The sequence below is a fragment of the Chanos chanos genome, chromosome 3 (assembly GCF_902362185.1).
Source record: "Chanos chanos chromosome 3, fChaCha1.1, whole genome shotgun sequence".
In the NCBI taxonomy this organism is placed as follows: Eukaryota; Metazoa; Chordata; class Actinopteri; order Gonorynchiformes; family Chanidae; genus Chanos; species Chanos chanos.
The window spans coordinates 12,807,172-12,827,401 of record NC_044497.1 but is presented as its reverse complement, the minus strand read 5'-3'; the positions used below and the strand labels follow the sequence as shown (position 1 = coordinate 12,827,401).

At 39.8% G+C, this 20,230-nt stretch overlaps 1 protein-coding gene across 1 annotated transcript; it reads right to left on the bottom strand.

Moving 5' to 3' along the window:
- Window positions 1-7,820: 7,820 nt before the first annotated feature.
- Window positions 7,821-20,082, bottom strand: prtfdc1a (phosphoribosyl transferase domain containing 1a). Its single transcript, XM_030768841.1, has 9 exons — window positions 20,032-20,082; window positions 19,499-19,605; window positions 18,666-18,849; window positions 13,854-13,919; window positions 10,448-10,465; window positions 9,301-9,383; window positions 9,017-9,063; window positions 8,680-8,756; window positions 7,821-7,868 (listed from the first exon to the last, which is right to left on the bottom strand). Exons 1-9 carry the CDS (start codon window positions 20,080-20,082, stop codon window positions 7,821-7,823), a joined length of 681 nt encoding a protein of 226 aa, XP_030624701.1.
- Between the last annotated feature and the right edge of the window lie 148 nt (window positions 20,083-20,230).

Below are 20,230 nucleotides of genomic sequence, written 5' to 3'. Positions count from 1 at the left end.
CCAGACCAAAAATGAGTACGATATTTTTATTAGAATGTAAGCACTCTGTCTGATGCCCCGTTAAGTTACGCGCCATTTCATCAGCAGCTAGGCGACAATGCTCGGTCGCAAGACAGTCATACTCGTACTAAGGTCACGCACTCGATACGGGTTCAGTTTTGTCGAGGCGGAGGGGCTGACAGGTCGAGTTACATCCTCTGAAATCTAACTACTTTGGGTAAAAAAGAACGAGTTTCAAAATCAGTAAACAAAACACTGATTAACTCTTATAAGCACATGATTGCAAGTGCTGGCAAGTTCTGTAAAATAACCATGGATAAACGTTCCACTCTTCGTCTGAATTAAAGATATAACTTCACTAAAGCAACCATGTCCTGTTTAATATTGCGCAGCTGGGACAAGGTGCTATCACCCATTCGGTCCACTAACATATTAAGTTCAACAGAATATTTACCTCAGTTGGAGATACCGCTTGATTACTTTCATCTTGGTGCGATGGACCAGTCCAACGTGTCGCCATTATTTCATTTCAAACCACAAAGGTCCTTTGGAGCCCACATTGAGGAGACGAAAGAAAGGGGGAGGAATTCCAAAAGCGAGCGGTACTCCGTCCGGGTTCAGTGCAAAATTAATTGTTTTAATCCACACCGTCTGTTCTCCTCATGTTCGTCGATAGCATAATCCTACAACAAAACAACAGACCAGAGAGGAAGTTTACGGAAAGCTATATTAACAGGCTACTTCATGACACGACCTCTCTAGCGAGCGACGGGACTGACACTGTCCCCATCTAGATGGGCTATTCGCACTGGCCCCGGTCAATAGATCTAGTCTGAGAGTCAACAGACGGAGTACGAGCACCTCCCCGAAATGTCGGCTGTGTTTGCTCAAGGAAAAGTTTGTTAAAAATCAGCACTTGTAACACATAGTACCCATGTAAGTGACAGTAATGTGCTGAACCTAAAAACAAATCTTTTCCACGCGTGATGTGGTAGATAAAAACGACTGTATAATTTCCAGAAATATCGAATATCCTTCAGTGTTGACATGGTCTAAAGGAGAGCACGGTGTTGCGTTTTACACTTTATTCTAAAAGCACACTTTTCATGTGTAAACAAATACACTCAGAGACTACTTGACTTACAATGGTTCACGCGGAATGCCACATTATAGCGAGTGTTTTCCTGCGCACGTAAGCATAGAGGTGAGAAGGGCTAGCGAGGTGCTGTACTCCGAAGGCTGTAACACCAAATTCGAAACATTTAATAGTTGTTTGGATTGTACATGGACAAATATGTAATCTACGGGCGACCAATGCGATACGAGCCTCATTTAAGTGACTTCATCTTTCAACTGTCGCTCATTTTTCCACTTGTTTGACCTAAATCACGATCGTGATGGCACCCTACAGTTGAGTTTGGACTGAGTGATGTGGACGCTTCACTGAGCAAGAAAGGCTTCATAACATATAAATGCGTTAACATAGCAAATTCCGGGGAAAACAAACGTAAGAATTGTTGTAACGTTGTGCTGTCTAGAGACGCGCAAAACGAAGAGTATAACATCGAGAGCAAACCCCAATATTCTGAAAAATCAGCTCCTACTATGGCGTGTGTTTCAAGGGCTGAGGACGAAGCTTGTCAAGAATTTCACAACCTCTGTTTAAATTAGCTTTGCTGTGATCATATATGTATATAACACCATGTTGAATGCATTTTTGTTGCCCCCTGTTACTGACCATGGAAGCAGAACAGAAACTGTATGTTACATCACTGCGTGGGAGAGTAATAGCACATATCAGAAACCTACCTGTTACAAATGCCAAAAATGTGAACGCAAAACAAAAGACATGTTCTTTTTAAACGTTAAATGAAGACAAATATTCTGAATGCTGTCTGAGAATACTGTGGCGCTGCTCTGCACTGTATTCAAGCATGCAAACGATTGCCATCATGCTGTTTTGTCTTCTTATTCCATTGACACTGTGCAGGTACCTGTTCAGAACTGCACACCGAAAAAAAGAATAACTAAAAAATATCTGGTTTTAAAAAGCATGCTAAAAATCCAAGAATGATTGTTTCCAGAAATTCCAGAGAATTGAAAACACTAATAATTTGTCGTGTTCCTTCATAGTCCCAGTTGGCGGCGCGACAAACTAGATTGCAGGATTGAAGAGTCAAGGATTGCCTAGAAACGCCGCCCTCTTCATCGCCCGCGGGGTTGACATCCAATCACATTCAACTTTTAAATTCGTTTTCAACTTCAACCAACCGGGTGCGTCGTTGCATGTGAGGCGCAGGCATATTGAAATTCTGGTGAATTCGTCTAGAGCCAATTTGTTAATGGACTTGAACGATTTTTCGTAAATGAATAAAAGACTACAAAGACTAAAAAGACCCATAAAAAGATAAATAAATAGATAGATGGTTAAAGTGATTAAAGCTCCTCGACGGTATTTCAGCCAATATCTGTGGTAAGTAAACATACAGCAACTGCTGCTGGATTAAACAATTAATTTAAAGTTTTAATAACCGACTTCAGTGTCATTCAGATACACAAGAGTGAAAGACTTTTTTAAAAAGTTATACAGTTGGCCCTTCCGTGAATCCACTGTGAAATGCTGTTAGCAATAGTCTGCATTTTCAGAAGTGCCATCCAACTTCATTATTTTGAAATAGAGGCTATAGGTGCTGCATGGGTTTCTAGTATGCTTTAAAAGGCACTTTTCAAAGACAATGCAAGAGCAGTGCTCTGTTTGCCTGCCTCTCCATAGTACAATGAGTCTGACACAATAGGGACACTTTTTGGACCCATTCTGAAAAAAAAAAAACATTCCCTTGTCTGAGAGAGGTCTTTCTGTCTTTCTCCTATTGTTCCATCGCATGGCAGGCTGCCAAACAAAGGATACCACATTTGGCTGCAAAGTACAATTATTTAAGAAAAAATCTGATTGATATTGTATGTTAGGATAAAGGATGAATTTTCATCCATTTGAGGAATAAAAATGTATGGTGGATTATGCAGCACACAAGTACAGTGGAAAGGAGGATCTAAATAAGTCTGTTCTTTGTGGTTTGCAATGGCAATGCAAAGTCTCTCTCATTAGATTTGGAAGAATGTTCATCCTCACTGATTTATTATCACAAGTGTGCATCTTAAGTATTGATGTGAATCTTTTCTTTTTACTTTTTTTGACAATGAACGGGGGGGGGGGGGTTGTGGAACAATCTTGACAACAACTTATTGTAAAGTAGTCGAATATCCCACATGTTTTGACATTTTATCACGACCGTGTTGAACAAACAACTGATCTGATGTTAGTTTTGCATAAGTAAGTTTTAAGTCCACATATGTGGACAGAAATATCTCACAGACTTTTTTTTTTTTTTTGAGACTGCATGGGAAGTTTTGTTGTGGAATGCATTTCATCCACTTATACTGGGCTCTAGTTCGCTCTCTGTCTAACATGTCATTGTCTGCACATTTCTTCCTTTAATGAGCAGCTGTATCTCATATGCAGGCTATTTCCCCCAAGTTGAATTCTGACTAACACCGCGTTGGAGGACAGAGGAGGTATCCGGGTTGTGTTGAAACTCAGGGTGGATTATTGGAATCATGTAGAGTTCAGGTTTAAAGCAGGGTCACTGCAAGTTCTAAGGACACTCAAAGATTACCTAACAAGGTAGAACAAAAGTTAAAAGGACAGGACTGTCTGTGGTGAAGAGCTTGAATGAGACCAAAGAACAGCTGGTCAGCTCTCTGCTCTCTGAACTCATAAACGTTTCATCTAAATTCTTTGTCAGCTGGGTACATAATGCCATTCTGAGCAAATTTACTGCCATATTTGCTTTCATAAATTAAAAATTTCTTTCTCAAGTGTAACAAACATAGGTTAACATATGATTTACACAGACATGTGGATTAACTTCTGTTAAAATATGACTGAAAGAGACAACATACTATTGTGACAAAATCTGTCAATTCATACAAAATCTGTCAGATTGATCCATGAGCTGAAATGAAACTCCAGTGCAGCGTCTGACTGTTTGCTTTATATGTCGAGCATGTATGTTTGGCAATTCAAAGGCACAATTGTCTTGTTGTTTCTTTTGTAGTTCCATGGTTTACCGGTACTCCACTATTCCCCCAGTGCTCTTCCCTGCTCTGCTAATGGTGTACCTCAGGGACACAGCATGAGAAAGCAACCTGTCTCATTGTACTTCTCTCACTCACCGGATCCTGCTTCACAGCGGGGGGTGGACAATGGCTACCAGGCTACCAAGAGACATGGGGCATTTATCGCAGAGGTAAGTTAACCGTTCCTAAGTGCTGATGTTCGATAAGCGAGAGGGAGTCGCGGCTAAGCCAACAAAGAGTTGCTTTGTCGCTCCTGCCACATAGGCTCAAAAATGCCCTGTTATTCAGGGCACAAGAGATGGCTTTTCCCTCCCACTAATCCCTACCTATGCATTGGATACCCTTGCTGAAACTGAGAGACCTCTGTTTTCAAGTGTTCCACTTACACGAGAACATTTTGTCTAAAACACCTAGACCTAAACTCCAAAGGGCATGTTGTATATGAAGAGTTTTTACACAAAACATCTATAAAGCATTAATAGGTTATCCTTCATGACTCAACATAGGTATTAATTACACAACCAATAGTTAACCTATCTGTAGGACCATACCACTTGCAACTTGTTTAAATAAAACCCTTGAACTACTGGGCGTAATACTGTTCACAGTATTTACTTAAGTAAGACTCATGTATACATACAGGTATTAGAAAGACTGCTGTAAGCAAAGCTTTTAAATGCTGGAAGCCAAACATTTGTCTGCCCAGTCTTTGATTTATTTGACAATGCCAAGTGCAGTCCCTTGTTCTTTAATGAGGACATGTGTAATGCATGACATAACCACACCTTTATTTTGGCACTCTTTATGGTACTTTCTCTACTGAACATAAGAAACATCAGGTGGATGGTCAAGCGCATATCAGGAGCTTCTGGCATGTTTTAGTTCTTTAGTGTGTGGTGTGTTCCAACTGTTTTAGTACACTGCAAAATTAAAAAATGAAGGTGACTTTGTACCTAAACTTTAAGGCAACTCATTGTCTGCTGCATAACCTTATTGAGTCTACTAAACTACTCACGTACTGGGATCAAAGCCAAATAGCATGTTACCTTCACCATCTCTGTTTGAGTTGCCTTCAATCTTTATAAACAGTGTAAATTTCCAGCTTTAATTACGACATCCCTCCACTTTGTTTAAGTTCCTTGTTTGGTAGCTGTGTGCGGTGCAGGTCGCTGTGTTTGTTCCTCCTCAGGTGAACCCACAGGTGTTCACTGACCCATCCTGTTCTGCTTGACTGAGACAACCAGGTGAAAGTCCTTTCATTTTAACCGTAGAAAAACAGGCTCATAAGACAGTATTGTTACCCAGATTACAACACAGACATGATCAAATATTTCAGAGATTCAGCAGCCACATTCTTCATGGGTGAGGAGATCTATCAGGAGATCACCAATAACTGGACAAATGTGATGGAATGAGGAGGATTTCCATATACTATCAATGTTCAGGATAACATTCTAAGTAAACAGAGCTTTTTGTGTGTGTGTGCGTGTGTGTGTGTGTGTGCGTGTACGCATCTGCTTTTATGGATGATTAAACCTTAAAAACCCCATGGCTACATAATTCCTTTTCCCCAAGATTCTGTACGTGAAGTGAAAAAGCATGCCTTGTGTAGTTCAATGGTACGCTCAATTGATTTCTTCTCACCTGGAGAATGCTACAAATTCTTTAGGTAATATGAGAACTTGTCCATCAGTTTCCAGACTTGTTTCCACTCTCACACAGGTTAAATAATGCTTTAAGCATGTATGCTCTGCGACGCTGCAGTGAATATCTAAATACCCAATACAAGAACTCCAATATTTTGTATTTATTTTTATATAGGTCTCTTTTTTTTTGGTGTCGTTTATCTTCTAGGGGAAAAAACTGATTTTCCAGCAAACTGGCTAATGTAATCACACCACCTATTATTCCATGCGGACAGAGCATTAATCAAATAAAATTGAACTGGATATTCATTAGTATGGTGCATTCTCGATACATGAGGTGAAATAACTGATGGCAGATGGTGTGCTTTGGCACTTCCACTGTGTTGACGCCTAGTCTGAGTCATGGAAAGCGTGGTGAGAAGCTCTCTCCACCAAATGGCGTCTACTCTCCAGTTCCAGCGAAGCATTTAATGCAGTGTGATTTCCAGCGACAAACCAGCTGAAGAAACAGTACTTTCATCTTACTCAAAAGCTGACTCATGATCAAGAGAGAGAGAGAGCAAAATGTTTGGCCACTAAGGAGATGATTTCTAAGATGTTTGTTCCAAAATGTTCAGCTAGAATTAATCACTGCATTTAACATGGCTTTCAGGTTGAAATGTTTTCTTTTTTAATGCCAGTGGGTGGTGCTTTATATTTATTCTCCGTTAATAGTGAAAAAGTTAAATAATCTGAGGAGGATTGGCCTTAATACAGCAGATTTAAAGCAGATGAGATGAGGACAAGACAGAAATGAGGTTTGAGAGGATCTGAGGGGAACATCAGCTTTGAGTACTTATCTTACTGGCTATGTTTGTGTTCATTTAAAGCATGTTCATCTCTTGTCTTGGATCAAAAATAAACCACAGAAAGTGCAAGGCAAATCAAACACGCATGTTTGCCTCCTTTTGGTGAATATTTTCTTGGCCTGTGTAGAAGGTTACCTCCCATGTGAGATGTTAACTCAAACAACACATTAGAAAAACTCCAATGGAGAGAGAGAGAGACAGAGAGAGAAAAAAAAACACAAGTGCATGATTTAAAGTCATTCATTTTTAATGAGAATGACATGTATAGTCTCCCCCACAGTGTCTTATGCAGAACTATCGCACCATATGTCTGCTTTGTGCTGTTTGCTACACTGGCTGTCTGATAAGGAACATTCTGTACCATGCCTTTAAACCATACCCCCCCCCCCCCCCCCCCCCCCCCCCCCCCCCCCCCCCCCCCACCCACCACGTGAACGCACCCCTTTATTCTGCTGTCTCTAAGCTCAGCACACTCTGGTTCTAATACAGCACCACCTCTGATGGGTACCAACAATCTCACCCTCTCATTCACACCTGAACAGTTCTCTACTGTGCCACAAAGGCTCAAGAACAGTGACGTAATAGAAGAAAATTCAAAGCACAGAGGAATGCTTTTCAGGAGCATTTGGACCGCAAGTGAAGAGTGCCCCTAGGTATTCAATTAAAGATATAGTTGAAATAAAGATTGGCATTTTTTTTTATTTTAGATGATGGATACATGATGCTGTCAAGGACATGGTGGTATATCAGAACTGCAAAAATCTTTCGATTAATTGTTAATTCCTAACAGTCTTTCTCTCTCTCTCTTTCTCTCTCTCAAATTCAAAGACATGAGGGGCATCATATTTTTTAAGCATTTTTACACATTTTAATATTCTAATATGAAAGCGGCAAAATGAACTGCCTGCTACAAACATGAACATTACTCATAGTTAAAAAAAACACAAAGTATTGCTGAAATGAGCCAATGTGGGGTAGTGTTAGTTTCTGAAGTTTTATGTTAGATCAAGCAATAAGTGTAAATCCTGTTATTCAACACATAGAAAAAAAAACTGGGACATTTTCAACAAAACTTGACAAAATCAATAGAGTATTAAAAACATAATTAATGCTTGGAATCAGAGCTATAAATTCATCTGGGCAGTGGAAAAGATTTAAAAGGTCCCAGTATCTTGAGCACTTGTCTCCTTCAAAGCTTATACTTCACCTTTCCTCTCTCACTGATTACACATATATGCTACAGGGAGAGAGAAGAAAATAAGGAGTGTCAGTCAAAACTGCAATTAAACAAGAAACAGTCTAAATCTACATGTCTGCAGTCTGTAAATTATCTCTTATCTGATGCTTTAAGAGAATATGTGCACACAGGACATGGTGAGTTCATTCAATGCTATGTAAAGGAGTGTGAATGTCGGAATGCCAGGTCATGTCCTTCAATTACTCAGAGCATAGTGTTGCTCTTTCTAACACTGACAAAATTGAAAACATTCTCACATATTTATGAACCTAGTTCCTCTTCAGGTTTAAGGGGCGTACATAATTCATTTGAGTTCAAACACACACACACACACTCACTCTCTCTCTCTCTCTCTCTCTCACACACACACACACGCACGCACGTTCAGTCACTGCTGTGCAGTATCAGTGAAAATGAAACTTTACTAACTGAAACAAATTAAAATTCTTGTAATCCTCATGTTCAATGAATCACAAAAGTAGATGTAGGTAAAATGGAGCAGTTAGTACAATCAATGAAGCAACAAATATTACCCAGGCAGAGGCACAAATACACCCGTCACACAAGTCATCACAAATAGACAAGTCATTTGTATACTGAGGCTGAATGCTACAATCTGTATGTAAAAGCAGGCCCTCTGTGGATTTGACTATGAAAAACGCCTGTGTGTCTACAGGGTGAGTCTGGGAACCTGAAGAGCTCTCTAAGGCTTTGATTTACTGTGTCTGCTCTCAGAGTAAGAGCTTTTCATCTACATCAGACATTTCTAGAAATGTCATCAGCAGAACAGGGCCATGAATCCATGCCTTACATTTAGGTCTCGAAAATACTCATTGTAGTCGAGCGCATATCCGACGACAAAACGATTAGGAATGACAAATCCAACATCTGTTGAGGGGGGGGGAGCAAAAAACAAAACAAAAACACAGCAGAAAATGAAACTTTTTAAACATGCATCAATATTCAAGTACTTCATCACATCTACCATCCAGATGACATGTTTACCCAAGTGTTGAATGGATAACATTTGAATATGCATGTTCATTATGTCAGACTACCTGGCCTTGGCATTCATGGCAGAAGCACCCTTTGAGCACACTTGAGTCTGGAGAATAAAGCACAGTGAATGACATAAACAAAGCACTTACAATCCGGGAGCCTTCCAACTCCATTAGGGACCCTCTTCACCAGCAATCTGAGGAGACGGTGGAGCATATTAACAGCATTTGCAAAAACACTACAGATGCATATTTGATCCTGTTTAAAATGTCAGGTATTTCTGAATGCAACCGTCTGTCTGCAATGCTGGTCCATTCACACATAACACAAGCAGCACTGATAAAGAAGGGGGAAAGTGACTGGAGGATCCAGGAAGTGTAGCATACTTTACGTATGCATGGTATTTCCCCTGGGGAGAAAGAACCTGACTCACCCTGCCACTCCAATCCTCTTGGGCTGAAATGTCTCCACATGCTTCAGAAGTGCCTTCATTGTCTTTCCTGTGTCAACTATAGCCTTCATGGGTGAAAAAAAAAAAAACATGCAAGGCAAACTCAGTCATTCGACGCTTGTTTCCACACGAGACAACTGAACTGATACAGTAATTCCCATCTCAGACGACCTGCTTAAATCAAACGGGAGTGTGATTGAATCAGTTTGATTTGTGTGAACGGGCAAGTGTAGAAGTAAACAAAATCTTGAGTAAAGATATTAACAAGCAGATCATGGGTTTCTTATATGCCTTTTTATTATATATCTTACACATACACTACTAGACATTAGTCAAGTCTCCAGCTCATTCTTCTGTTAATGTAAGCATGACAGACTGCTAGTAATTATTCTGAGGGTAATTAGCAGCCACAAGAGGAAGATGTTAGAGTATGGCCACGTGCAGAAACAGAGCTGGGCAGAAAGCTGATAAAATCGAGAACACATTTGCCAGTTGGAAAAAACCAAACAGCAAGCATGTAATGGAGTATTTTTTTTGTATGGATGACTTCGGTCTGGAAAAAATCACATCTGAAATGCGATCTGGAGGGGAAAAAAAAAAAAAAAAAAGCCTATCCCCACATTGTTTTCAAGAAAAATAGCAGACTACCGCTGTACACACACCATGGGAATTTTAGCGACGAACAAGACAGAGCGGACAGGAAGAAAACATGACAGAAACAGAAAATTCAAAAGTGACTGACAGAAACCAAATGTGAGGGCACACATCTCATATTTGTGCAGCTTTTCTTGTCATAGAGACGTGACTTATCAGAGCTGTACTGTGCCATCCAATTCAATGGTTTGTTTTAATTGAGATATTTCTAAGCAAAACCTTTGCACTGCTGAAAAAGGTACAAGAGCTTCTAAAATTCTATGAATAAAATGAATAAAAAACGAAATACACACATACATACACAGATAAAAGTAATCCTTGTAAATCAATGAAAATAAATGAAAAAGTCAAAACTGCTTCTGCTTCTAACAGACAAAAGAGCAAGTTGCTGTGAAGGGCTGTTTTCTGTTGGCTTTGCTTGTGCTACAGCATGCTTTGTTGTTTATTTAAGAACACTCTAAGTGGTGTCACTTACCTCTACAATCAAGACGTTCTTTGTCGCATGTAAAAAGAAAGGGAAAGGAAAAGTTAGGCCGTTATGAGTGTAAACAAGTTAACATCTGTCAGAGTCTAATGTCCCCTAAGCTCCCATTAGATTGACTATACATCTGCAAGTTGCGAATAAAATTCCCAAAGAAGTGGATCTGTTGGAGGGAAAATGCAATGTTATCATTCCAGAGTTACTGCAGCTTTCACCAAACATGTTTTAATTTAATATGATTGTTTTGTTTTTGTCTCTAAGCATAGCCCCCAAATTCTGAGTCTTGTAGCGCCGTCCATGGCTACATTTACCATAGAAGTGAAACATTTCTTTCCATTTTTAATTTACTCTCTTGTATCTGTGGCTCTTTGAAAGAAACTAAGCCTATCTATGATTGCAGGCACACAGGCAAGAAAAAAAAAACAAAAAAAAAAAACCCATGGAAATGCCCTAATGTGTTGAAAATGTACGCTTGTAAGAATGATATACACCAAAACAAATGTGAGAGGTAGGAAAATAACTTCTCGGCACAGTTAACCTGCTTTGCCACATGCTCCGCACACAAACATGAATCAGCCTGACATCTCATCAGGCCTTTTTTCTGCATGACTACATCTGTAACCAATGTGGACTGGATTTAACGTGTGGAATGTCACAGATACTCAAGTGTTCAATACGGATGACTCAAAGCTCACAGTCCTGGGCTCCATTACAACTGATGGAAGCAAATTTAAATCCTATCAGTCGTCCTGCAATGGACATTCTGAAAAGTTTTTTTGTTTTTGTTTCTTACCACTACCATGGCCTGCGTGGTGAAGAAATGGAAGCATACGTTTATATTGAATCTGACTACCAAGGATATGTTGATTGCATTAAGCTGATTCCAGTAATTGTGTTCAAATGGCTCAGAGTTTTCCATGATGACATTAGACACTGTGGAAACAAGCAGTGTCATCTTGCTGAGAAGCAGAATCAACCAAAAATGAGAAGAATAAACAGGGTGTGCCTGCCTGTCACACAGAGAGATTGCTGGCTGACCACGACGCCAGACATGATGCCCACACCCTCCCATATCGGCACTGCGCCAACCTGGCTGCCCACATATGCTCAGCAGTTAGTTTCACAGGTAGACCAACACTAGCAGGCGTACAAGCATGGAGGGACGCGCTTATTTTGAATGCACATTAGAAATGGCAAAATGACTTAAATGACTTTAATAACGGCATGACTGTCACTGCAAGGCGTCTCAGAAACAGGTGATGTCCTGAACTTTTCATTCACAACTATAACATGAACTGCGCTATAAACAACAACAACAACAACAACAAAAAAAAATAGCAAGTCAGCGGCAGTCCTGTTCGCAAAAACAGCTCATCAGTGAGAAAGGTCAAAGAGGAATGGCAAGAGTTATGCAAGTTAACAGAAGGGCTACCAACAAGCAAAATCATCTTCCCAAGAGATTGTCTTTGGGCTAGGACAGACCAGGCTGTTGGCAGCATGAATGCACTGCCATAAAATCTGCAGCAACTGTGTGATGCCTGAGCACCAGGATGGACAAACATCTCTGTGGAACATCTCTGACATCTCGTAGAAGTGGGTCAGACTCAGTGATAGATGGGTGGAACTACTAATCTATCCACTGACTATGTGACATCATACTGTTGCTAATGCGGATTAGAATCTGTTGATGAAAATAACCAGCAACAGCCAAAAGGTGCTCATTTGACCTAGTGCTGTATGATGTGTGTGTGTGTGTGTATATAATACATACTTGTAACAAAATCATTTAAAAAATGTGGATATGGAGCCAAAGATGACAATATGTTAGATTCCATAAAGCCACACTCAACACTGCATGAAAGATTCTGATACGAACATGAACGCCCATGAACCAGCACAGCCATTCAAAAAAAATGTGAGTCCTGCATCAGAATGCAAAGCAACGCGAGGTCTGTGCTTGGAGAACAGAGGTTGTCTTGTGGCAGAGGGCTAATTCTTCTGACCTCAGTAAACTCAAACACCTTTTAATTCAATCAAAAAGTGACAGACGTGTTATGTAAGAGAAATTTTGTTTATCCAAGTGTTTTCTGTCCAGAATCTGGAAATACAGAGCCCCACCTCCAATCTGTCTCTGTTTCTCTCTGACTCTGTCTCTCTCTCTCTCTCTTTCTCTCTCTCTCTCTCTCTCTCTCTCTTTCTCTGTCTCTCTCTCTCTCTCATTCTTTGTCATGTATGGCACTCTTGTTACCTTAAAGCAAAAATCAGATGTAATAATCTTACACAATGATTTATGATGAGATATCCCATGTCTTAAGTGAAGTCAAGGCCTCTAAGATTACAAATTCCCAATGGGCTAGACAATCACACGTACACGCATACACAATGGCATGTGTTTTAACTCCCTGCGAGTATCAACAAGGGTGAATACTGGTATTATTCTTTTTACTGAAAAAGGACACCTTGAAGAGCAGCTCACTTAATGTGTGCACTAGTGAAAAAATGTGCCTCACAGGGGTAAATAAATGACTCAGACTCACTGGGACGACAAGTAAACCACGCTGACAAAGTGACTCTTATGAACGCAATACAATGATGACAGTTGTAAGAGAAAACCCCAAACATATGACTAGCAGGACGGGAAGCTGCACCCAGTCACTGAGTTCACTGTCTCTTCTCCCCAAACGCGTTAATTGTTAGTCTGTTAGACCAGCCTACTAAGAGCCAAGCCAAGACCTCTCTTGCTACATATTAAATCAATTCATTTCCATGCTTGTCATGCCATGATTAAAAAACACAACACAAAAGCTGGGTTGTACTTTGGATGTGATTGATTATCAAAAGAAAGAGCGAATGAGAGAGAGAGAGAGAGAGAGAGAGGGAGAGCGAGAGAGACAGAGACAGAGAAAGTAATGCTAAACTGAACAACAACAACTGATCAAAGCAAAATTTGCCTCTTGCTCAAACATTGTTGATTAAAGGTACAAAGAAATGTACATTACATTAAAGCAAGCAAAACATCACTTTTTTTTTTCTCAAGAGGGATGACAAAGAATTTTTTGTGTGAAATTTTGTGAGTCACAGCAGTGCACAAAGTGGGAAGAATGTAGAATAAAGGATACAAAAATATACGGCATACCTCTGAATAATCAAACACAAAATGATTCAGCATGGTGAATATTATTTCAGTTAGTCAGAAATTTCCATCAGTAAGACACTGTTCAAGTTTATTTGTATAGCGCTTTTTTTTTTTTTTACAATCAGCGGTCTCAAAGCAGCTTTACAGCAATACGTGCCTAAACCCCCAGTGAGCTTGCCCAGGGAAACAGTGGCTGTTGACGAGAAATATGCTCTATTCCGGTAATATTACAAAACGGCATGCTGACAATATGCCTGTACATACCTTCCCTCGCAGCATCGACAGGTCCTCAGGCCCTATTATGTGCAGATCTTCTGTTGATTGGTCATTCTAGAGAGGAGACAGAGAAGAAAACAGAGAAGCAAAAAACTCACAAAAGCCCCCACTCTGTGACACTGTGTGACATTACAAAGGACTCAAGTTTTCCTATCAGCTCAATACTTCAATACTCAATACTTCAGTACCTATGTACCTATGAACCTCCCCACTCCTCCTTCATACAGCCTAAGATGTCAGGCAGCACTCACTGCCACAGTATACAGCAAAACCTTTAAAACCTGTGTGTTTAGTAGAGTGTCATCCCACACCCCCCCCCTCCCCCCATTACACTTTTAAACAAAGATAGAGACACACAGGGGATTAGAACACACTACATTACAGTTTGTACCACAGTGGCCTAAAGGTTAGAGGCGGTTTGGGACTGAAAGGTTGCTGGTTCGATTCCCTGGAGCGGCAGGAAAAAATGTGGGTGGGGGGAGTGAATGAACAGTACCCCCCCCCCCCCCCAACCATGGCTTAAAAGCCCTTGAGCAAGGCACCTGACCCCCAACTGCTCCCTGGACGCTGCAGCCTGTAGCACGGCTGCCCGCTGGTCCAGGAGTGTGTGTGTGTGTGTTCACTGCTTTGGATGGGTTAAATGCACAGTCCTAATTTCCCCTCAGATATTAATAAGTATCTAAAATTTAATGAAATTTAGACTTGAAGATCACCGAACACAGGACAAGGAGCACTAGGCTTTTTACATCCTAGAGACAGTGAGAGTCTGTGGAATAGCCAAAGGAGGACAAGGACACACAGTGCTGACATCCAGAGGACAATGTGGCCAAATTCTATTGTTTGTCATCATAATGTCAAAATCATAGTCTGCCCGTCTTAATGATGTGTTACACAAAATGACGCTGTTGCTAAGTCACATTGTAAAGCAAGCCAAAACAATGAGATACATGCCTGTGTGATGGATATTCAATTGAGGTCAGACATGGATCAATAGACTGTCGATAGAATATTTTGATAATGGATCTGATAAATAAATGAGTGTTGCACAAAATCAACTAAACTCCCTTAGCACTGAGATAGCGCCATATGCAAAAATATGTGTTTGTCCTTGTGATATGCCATCATTGCTGTCTTAACTTGAACAACAGCACCACTTTCAGGACAAAACAAAAAAGGACAGACTCATTTCAACTGAACTGAACAGAACAGAACTAGAACAGAACAGTACAGATGCAATGCAGATGACCTGGGACACATAAGAAGTTGTCTGTGCAATAAAGGAACACAAGAACAGAGCAAAACAGGACTGAGGAAAATAGAGTGGGATAGAGCAGAATAGAATAGAACAAAGTAGAGCAGAACAGAACAGAGTAAAATAGAACAAAACAGAGCAGAAAAGAACAGAGTAGATTAGAAAAAAATCGAATAGAATGGAACAGAACAGAGTACAGATTAGTAGGACACAGGACTAGAACAGAATAGTACAGAACAGAGAAAAATAGAATCTTGCAACACAGAGGTCATATGAAACTGGTTGAAGAAGCATAATGCGTCTACAGTCATGTAATCTACATACTTTATTGCTAACTCTGCAGAAGAAAAAAAAGCCCCAATTTACATTACATTAACACACAGTAAGAGTTGATAAAAATAATTTTTGGGGTCTGGCAAAGTGAATTTTCAATAATTACTTTAAAAAATTCACAAGAGAGAAGGGTGACCAGAGGGAGATTTGATCCCAGGACTTCACACTGTGAAGCCTGGTCTCATTATCTCTCTGAGCCACAGTTACTACTGGGAGGAAAACAATCATGTAAACTTATAAACCAGACAAACCAACAGTCACCTGACTCACAGGGAGGGGCTTGTTACTACACTGTCAATGCTGAGTGTAAAACAGCGCACGCAGTGTCTCTCTGCTACCTCAGAATATGACTCTGTTTTAGCTGTGTTATTTGCCTGGGTCAAAAATGATCCAGGAGAGAGCAAAGCACTAGCTATGAACATTGCAAATAACCCGGGACACATAAGAAGTTATCTCTGAAGTAAAGGAACACAAGAACAGAGCAAAACAGGACTGAGGAAAATAGAGCAGGATAGGACAGAGTAGAATAGAATAATACAAAACAGAACAGAACAGAGTAAAATCGAATAGAAAAGAACAGAGGAGATTGGAATAGAATCGAATAGAACAGAACAGAACAGAACAGAATGAGTCTACAGTCATGTAATCTACATACTTTATTGCTAACTCTGCAGAAGAAAAAAAAGCCCCAACTTACATAACATTAACACACAGTAAGAGTTGATAAAAAGTATTTTTGGGGTCTGGCAAAGTGAATTTTCAATAATTACTTTAAAAAATTTACAAGAGAGAAGGGTGACCAGAGGGAGATTTGATCCCAGGACTTCACACTGTGAAGCCTGGTCTCATTATCTCTCTGAGCCACAGTTACTACTGAGAGGAAGACAATCGTGTAAACTTATAAACCAGACAAACGAACAGTCACCTGACTCACAGGGAGGGGCTTGTTACTACACTTTCAATGCTGAGTGTAAAACAGCGCACACAGTGTCTCTCTGCTACCTCAGAATATGACTCTGTTTTAGCTGTGTTATTTGCCTGGGTCAAAAATGATCCAGGAGAGAGCAAACAACTAGCTATGAACATTGCAAATAACCCGGGACACATAAGAAGTTATCTCTGCAGTAAAGGAACACAAGAATAGAGCAAAACAGGACTGAGGAAAATAGAGTAGGATAGGACAGAGTAGAATAGAATAGAACAAAACAGAACAGAACAGAGTAAAACAGAACAGAACAGAGTAAAATCGAATAGAAAAGAACAGAGGAGAATAGAATAGAATCGAATAGAACAGAACAGAACAGGATGAGTCTACAGTCATGTAATCTACATACTTTATTGCTAACTCTGCTGAAGAAAAAAAAGCCCCAACTTACATTACATTAACACACAGTAAGAGTTGATAAAAAGAATTTTTGGGGTCTGGCAAAGTGAATTTTCAATAATTACTTTAAGAAAATTTACAAGAGAGAAGGGTGACCAGAGGGAGATTTGATCCCGGGACTTCACACTGTGAAGCCTGGTCTCATTATCTCTCTGAGCCACAGTTACTACTGGGAGGAAGACAATCGTGTAAACTTATAAACCAGACAAACCAACAGTCACCTGACTCACAGGGAGGGGCTTGTTACTACACTGTCAATGCTGAGTGTAAAACAGCGCACGCAGTGTCTCTCTGCTACCTCAGAATATGACTCTGTTTTAGCTGTGTTATTTGCCTGGGTCAAAAATGATCCAGGAGAGAGCAAAGCACTAGCTATGAACATTGCAAATAACCCGGGACACATAAGAAGTTATCTCTGAAGTAAAGGAACACAAGAACAGAGCAAAACAGGACTGAGGAAAATAGAGTAGGATAGGACAGAGTAGAATAGAATAATACAAAACAGAACAGAACAGAGTAAAATCGAATAGAAAAGAACAGAGGAGATTGGAATAGAATCGAATAGAACAGAACAGAACAGAACAGAATGAGTCTACAGTCATGTAATCTACATACTTTATTGCTAACTCTGCAGAAGAAAAAAAAGCCCCAACTTACATAACATTAACACACAGTAAGAGTTGATAAAAAGTATTTTTGGGGTCTGGCAAAGTGAATTTTCAATAATTACTTTAAAAAATTTACAAGAGAGAAGGGTGACCAGAGGGAGATTTGATCCCAGGACTTCACACTGTGAAGCCTGGTCTCATTATCTCTCTGAGCCACAGTTACTACTGAGAGGAAGACAATCGTGTAAACTTATAAACCAGACAAACGAACAGTCACCTGACTCACAGGGAGGGGCTTGTTACTACACTTTCAATGCTGAGTGTAAAACAGCGCACACAGTGTCTCTCTGCTACCTCAGAATATGACTCTGTTTTAGCTGTGTTATTTGCCTGGGTCAAAAATGATCCAGGAGAGAGCAAACAACTAGCTATGAACATTGCAAATAACCCGGGACACATAAGAAGTTATCTCTGCAGTAAAGGAACACAAGAATAGAGCAAAACAGGACTGAGGAAAATAGAGTAGGATAGGACAGAGTAGAATAGAATAGAACAAAACAGAACAGAACAGAGTAAAACAGAACAGAACAGAGTAAAATCGAATAGAAAAGAACAGAGGAGATTAGAATAGAATCGAATAGAACAGAACAGAACAGAACAGGATGAGTCTACAGTCATGTAATCTACATACTTTATTGCTAACTCTGCTGAAGAAAAAAAAGCCCCAACTTACATTACATTAACACACAGTAAGAGTTGATAAAAAGAATTTTGGGGTCTGGCAAAGTGAATTTTCAATAATTACTTTAAGAAAATTTACAAGAGAGAAGGGTGACCAGAGGGAGATTTGATCCCAGGACTTCACACTGTGAAGCCTGGTCTCATTATCTCTCTGAGCCACAGTTACTACTGGGAGGAAAACAATCATGTAAACTTATAAACCAGACAAACCAACAGTCACCTGACTCACAGGGAGGGGCTTGTTACTACACTGTCAATGCTGAGTGTAAAACAGCGCACGCAGTGTCTCTCTGCTACCTCAGAATATGACTCTGTTTTAGCTGTGTTATTTGCCTGGGTCAAAAATGATCCAGGAGAGAGCAAACATGATAAGTGACAAGGATGAGCAAGAAATTCTCATAAAATAGTTCCGTCATGTCATATTGTGTATGTAATGATATGATGCGAAATGATGGATGAATTGTGTTTCAGGAGAGGCTTACCAAGTAACTCTTGAGGCGAATGAACTCAACCCTCATTGTTAGTGTCCTATTAGTACTACGACTCAGTACTTTGATAGACTCTACCAGATCAGCGCAGAACTTGTACCCTCCTTTAAGAACACATAGAGCAATGACGTCATGATTTCCAATGTCTTCTAAGATGTTTCTGGCCAAGCACTCTATCCTGCAAATCAGATTAATCTTCTGTCATTCAAAGCACTGTGTATATTTATGTGTGTGTGTGTGTGTGTGTGTGTGCCTGTGCTTGAGTCTGTGTGTGCCAGTCTTTGTGTCTGTTTGGGTGTGTCTGTGTCTATTTGCCAAATTTAATCAAGTGGTCATATGAAAGCGAATTAGGAAACTGAAGCCTAATTGTTGATCCCTTATTCTGTGGAATGTGAATAAGTCAAAGTTTTTAAGTACAAAAAGTTGAATTCCACACAATCATACACAGAACCATTATCAGTCATGATGCTCTATTATTAATAAACAGTTGTTATGACTGATATAGTGCCTTAAAGATGAATCAGTTTGTGGACAATCAGTAAAACATGTTTATGACTATAGTCATTTAAACTAAGTGGCATGAAGCCAAAGGATGAGGCTGACTTTCTTCCATGGCTTAAGCATTACTTTCATCATGACGTGGAGATACAGTGATTTTCTGAAAGGTGAATTTGAACTTTTTGAATAAATGAACTCTGAATAAAAGCAGAATCAATCTGATTCATTCACAAAGTGTAAGAGACTAAATCTGGGGATGTAAGTAAACTTGGGTGAGGCATGCTACTTTTATAGTATATTTTAAAAGTAATTTTAATTAATGGCCATACCTGTCCATGATGACTCCATGTGGGATGTACACGCTCTCTATGTCACCATGGTAATGCTCCGGATATGTAAAGAGATCCAGACTGTAGCCTGGCCAATCATCTTCAATCTAATGCATCAAAAGTATGGACGGAACTTTTCAGTTGTTCTTTAGAATTTTCGTTTATTTATTATTGGGCATTATTGAGCTGAGTTAAGCAGACTGTGAAATGTTTTGCCCCGTTACATATTTAAGTATGCGTCGTATCCTTTTTTCTTTTACAAGACACTATACGAACAATTATTAACCAGTATGGCTACTGCACATCAACATTCTACTACACACTACACGAGACTTATATCATTGCTCAATAACATATAATTGTTCGAGAAGACATAGTTCCTCAACAACATTTTAATTCAGCAGACTTAATACTGCGGTTTAAAACTGAAATCATGCTGTCCGACGCATAATTGGCTCAAACTGTTAAGAGAGAATTTCAGCACTTTCTTGTTGAATTAAAATGATGTGTAACGAGTACTTTTTAATATTTACCACAATGCCTTTGTCTTGTTTCACGATTTTGACTGGACTGTCTTCTGCCATTTTGATTTCCGTAGAGTGGAAAAAAAAACTAACAAGGTATTCGGGCGTCTAGTAAACTAAACTTGATAGGGAGGAGGAATAGATAATCAGACTACCGCCCATACCCAATACGCAGTGATACCTCCCGCCGCAAATCTACTTCATTGAC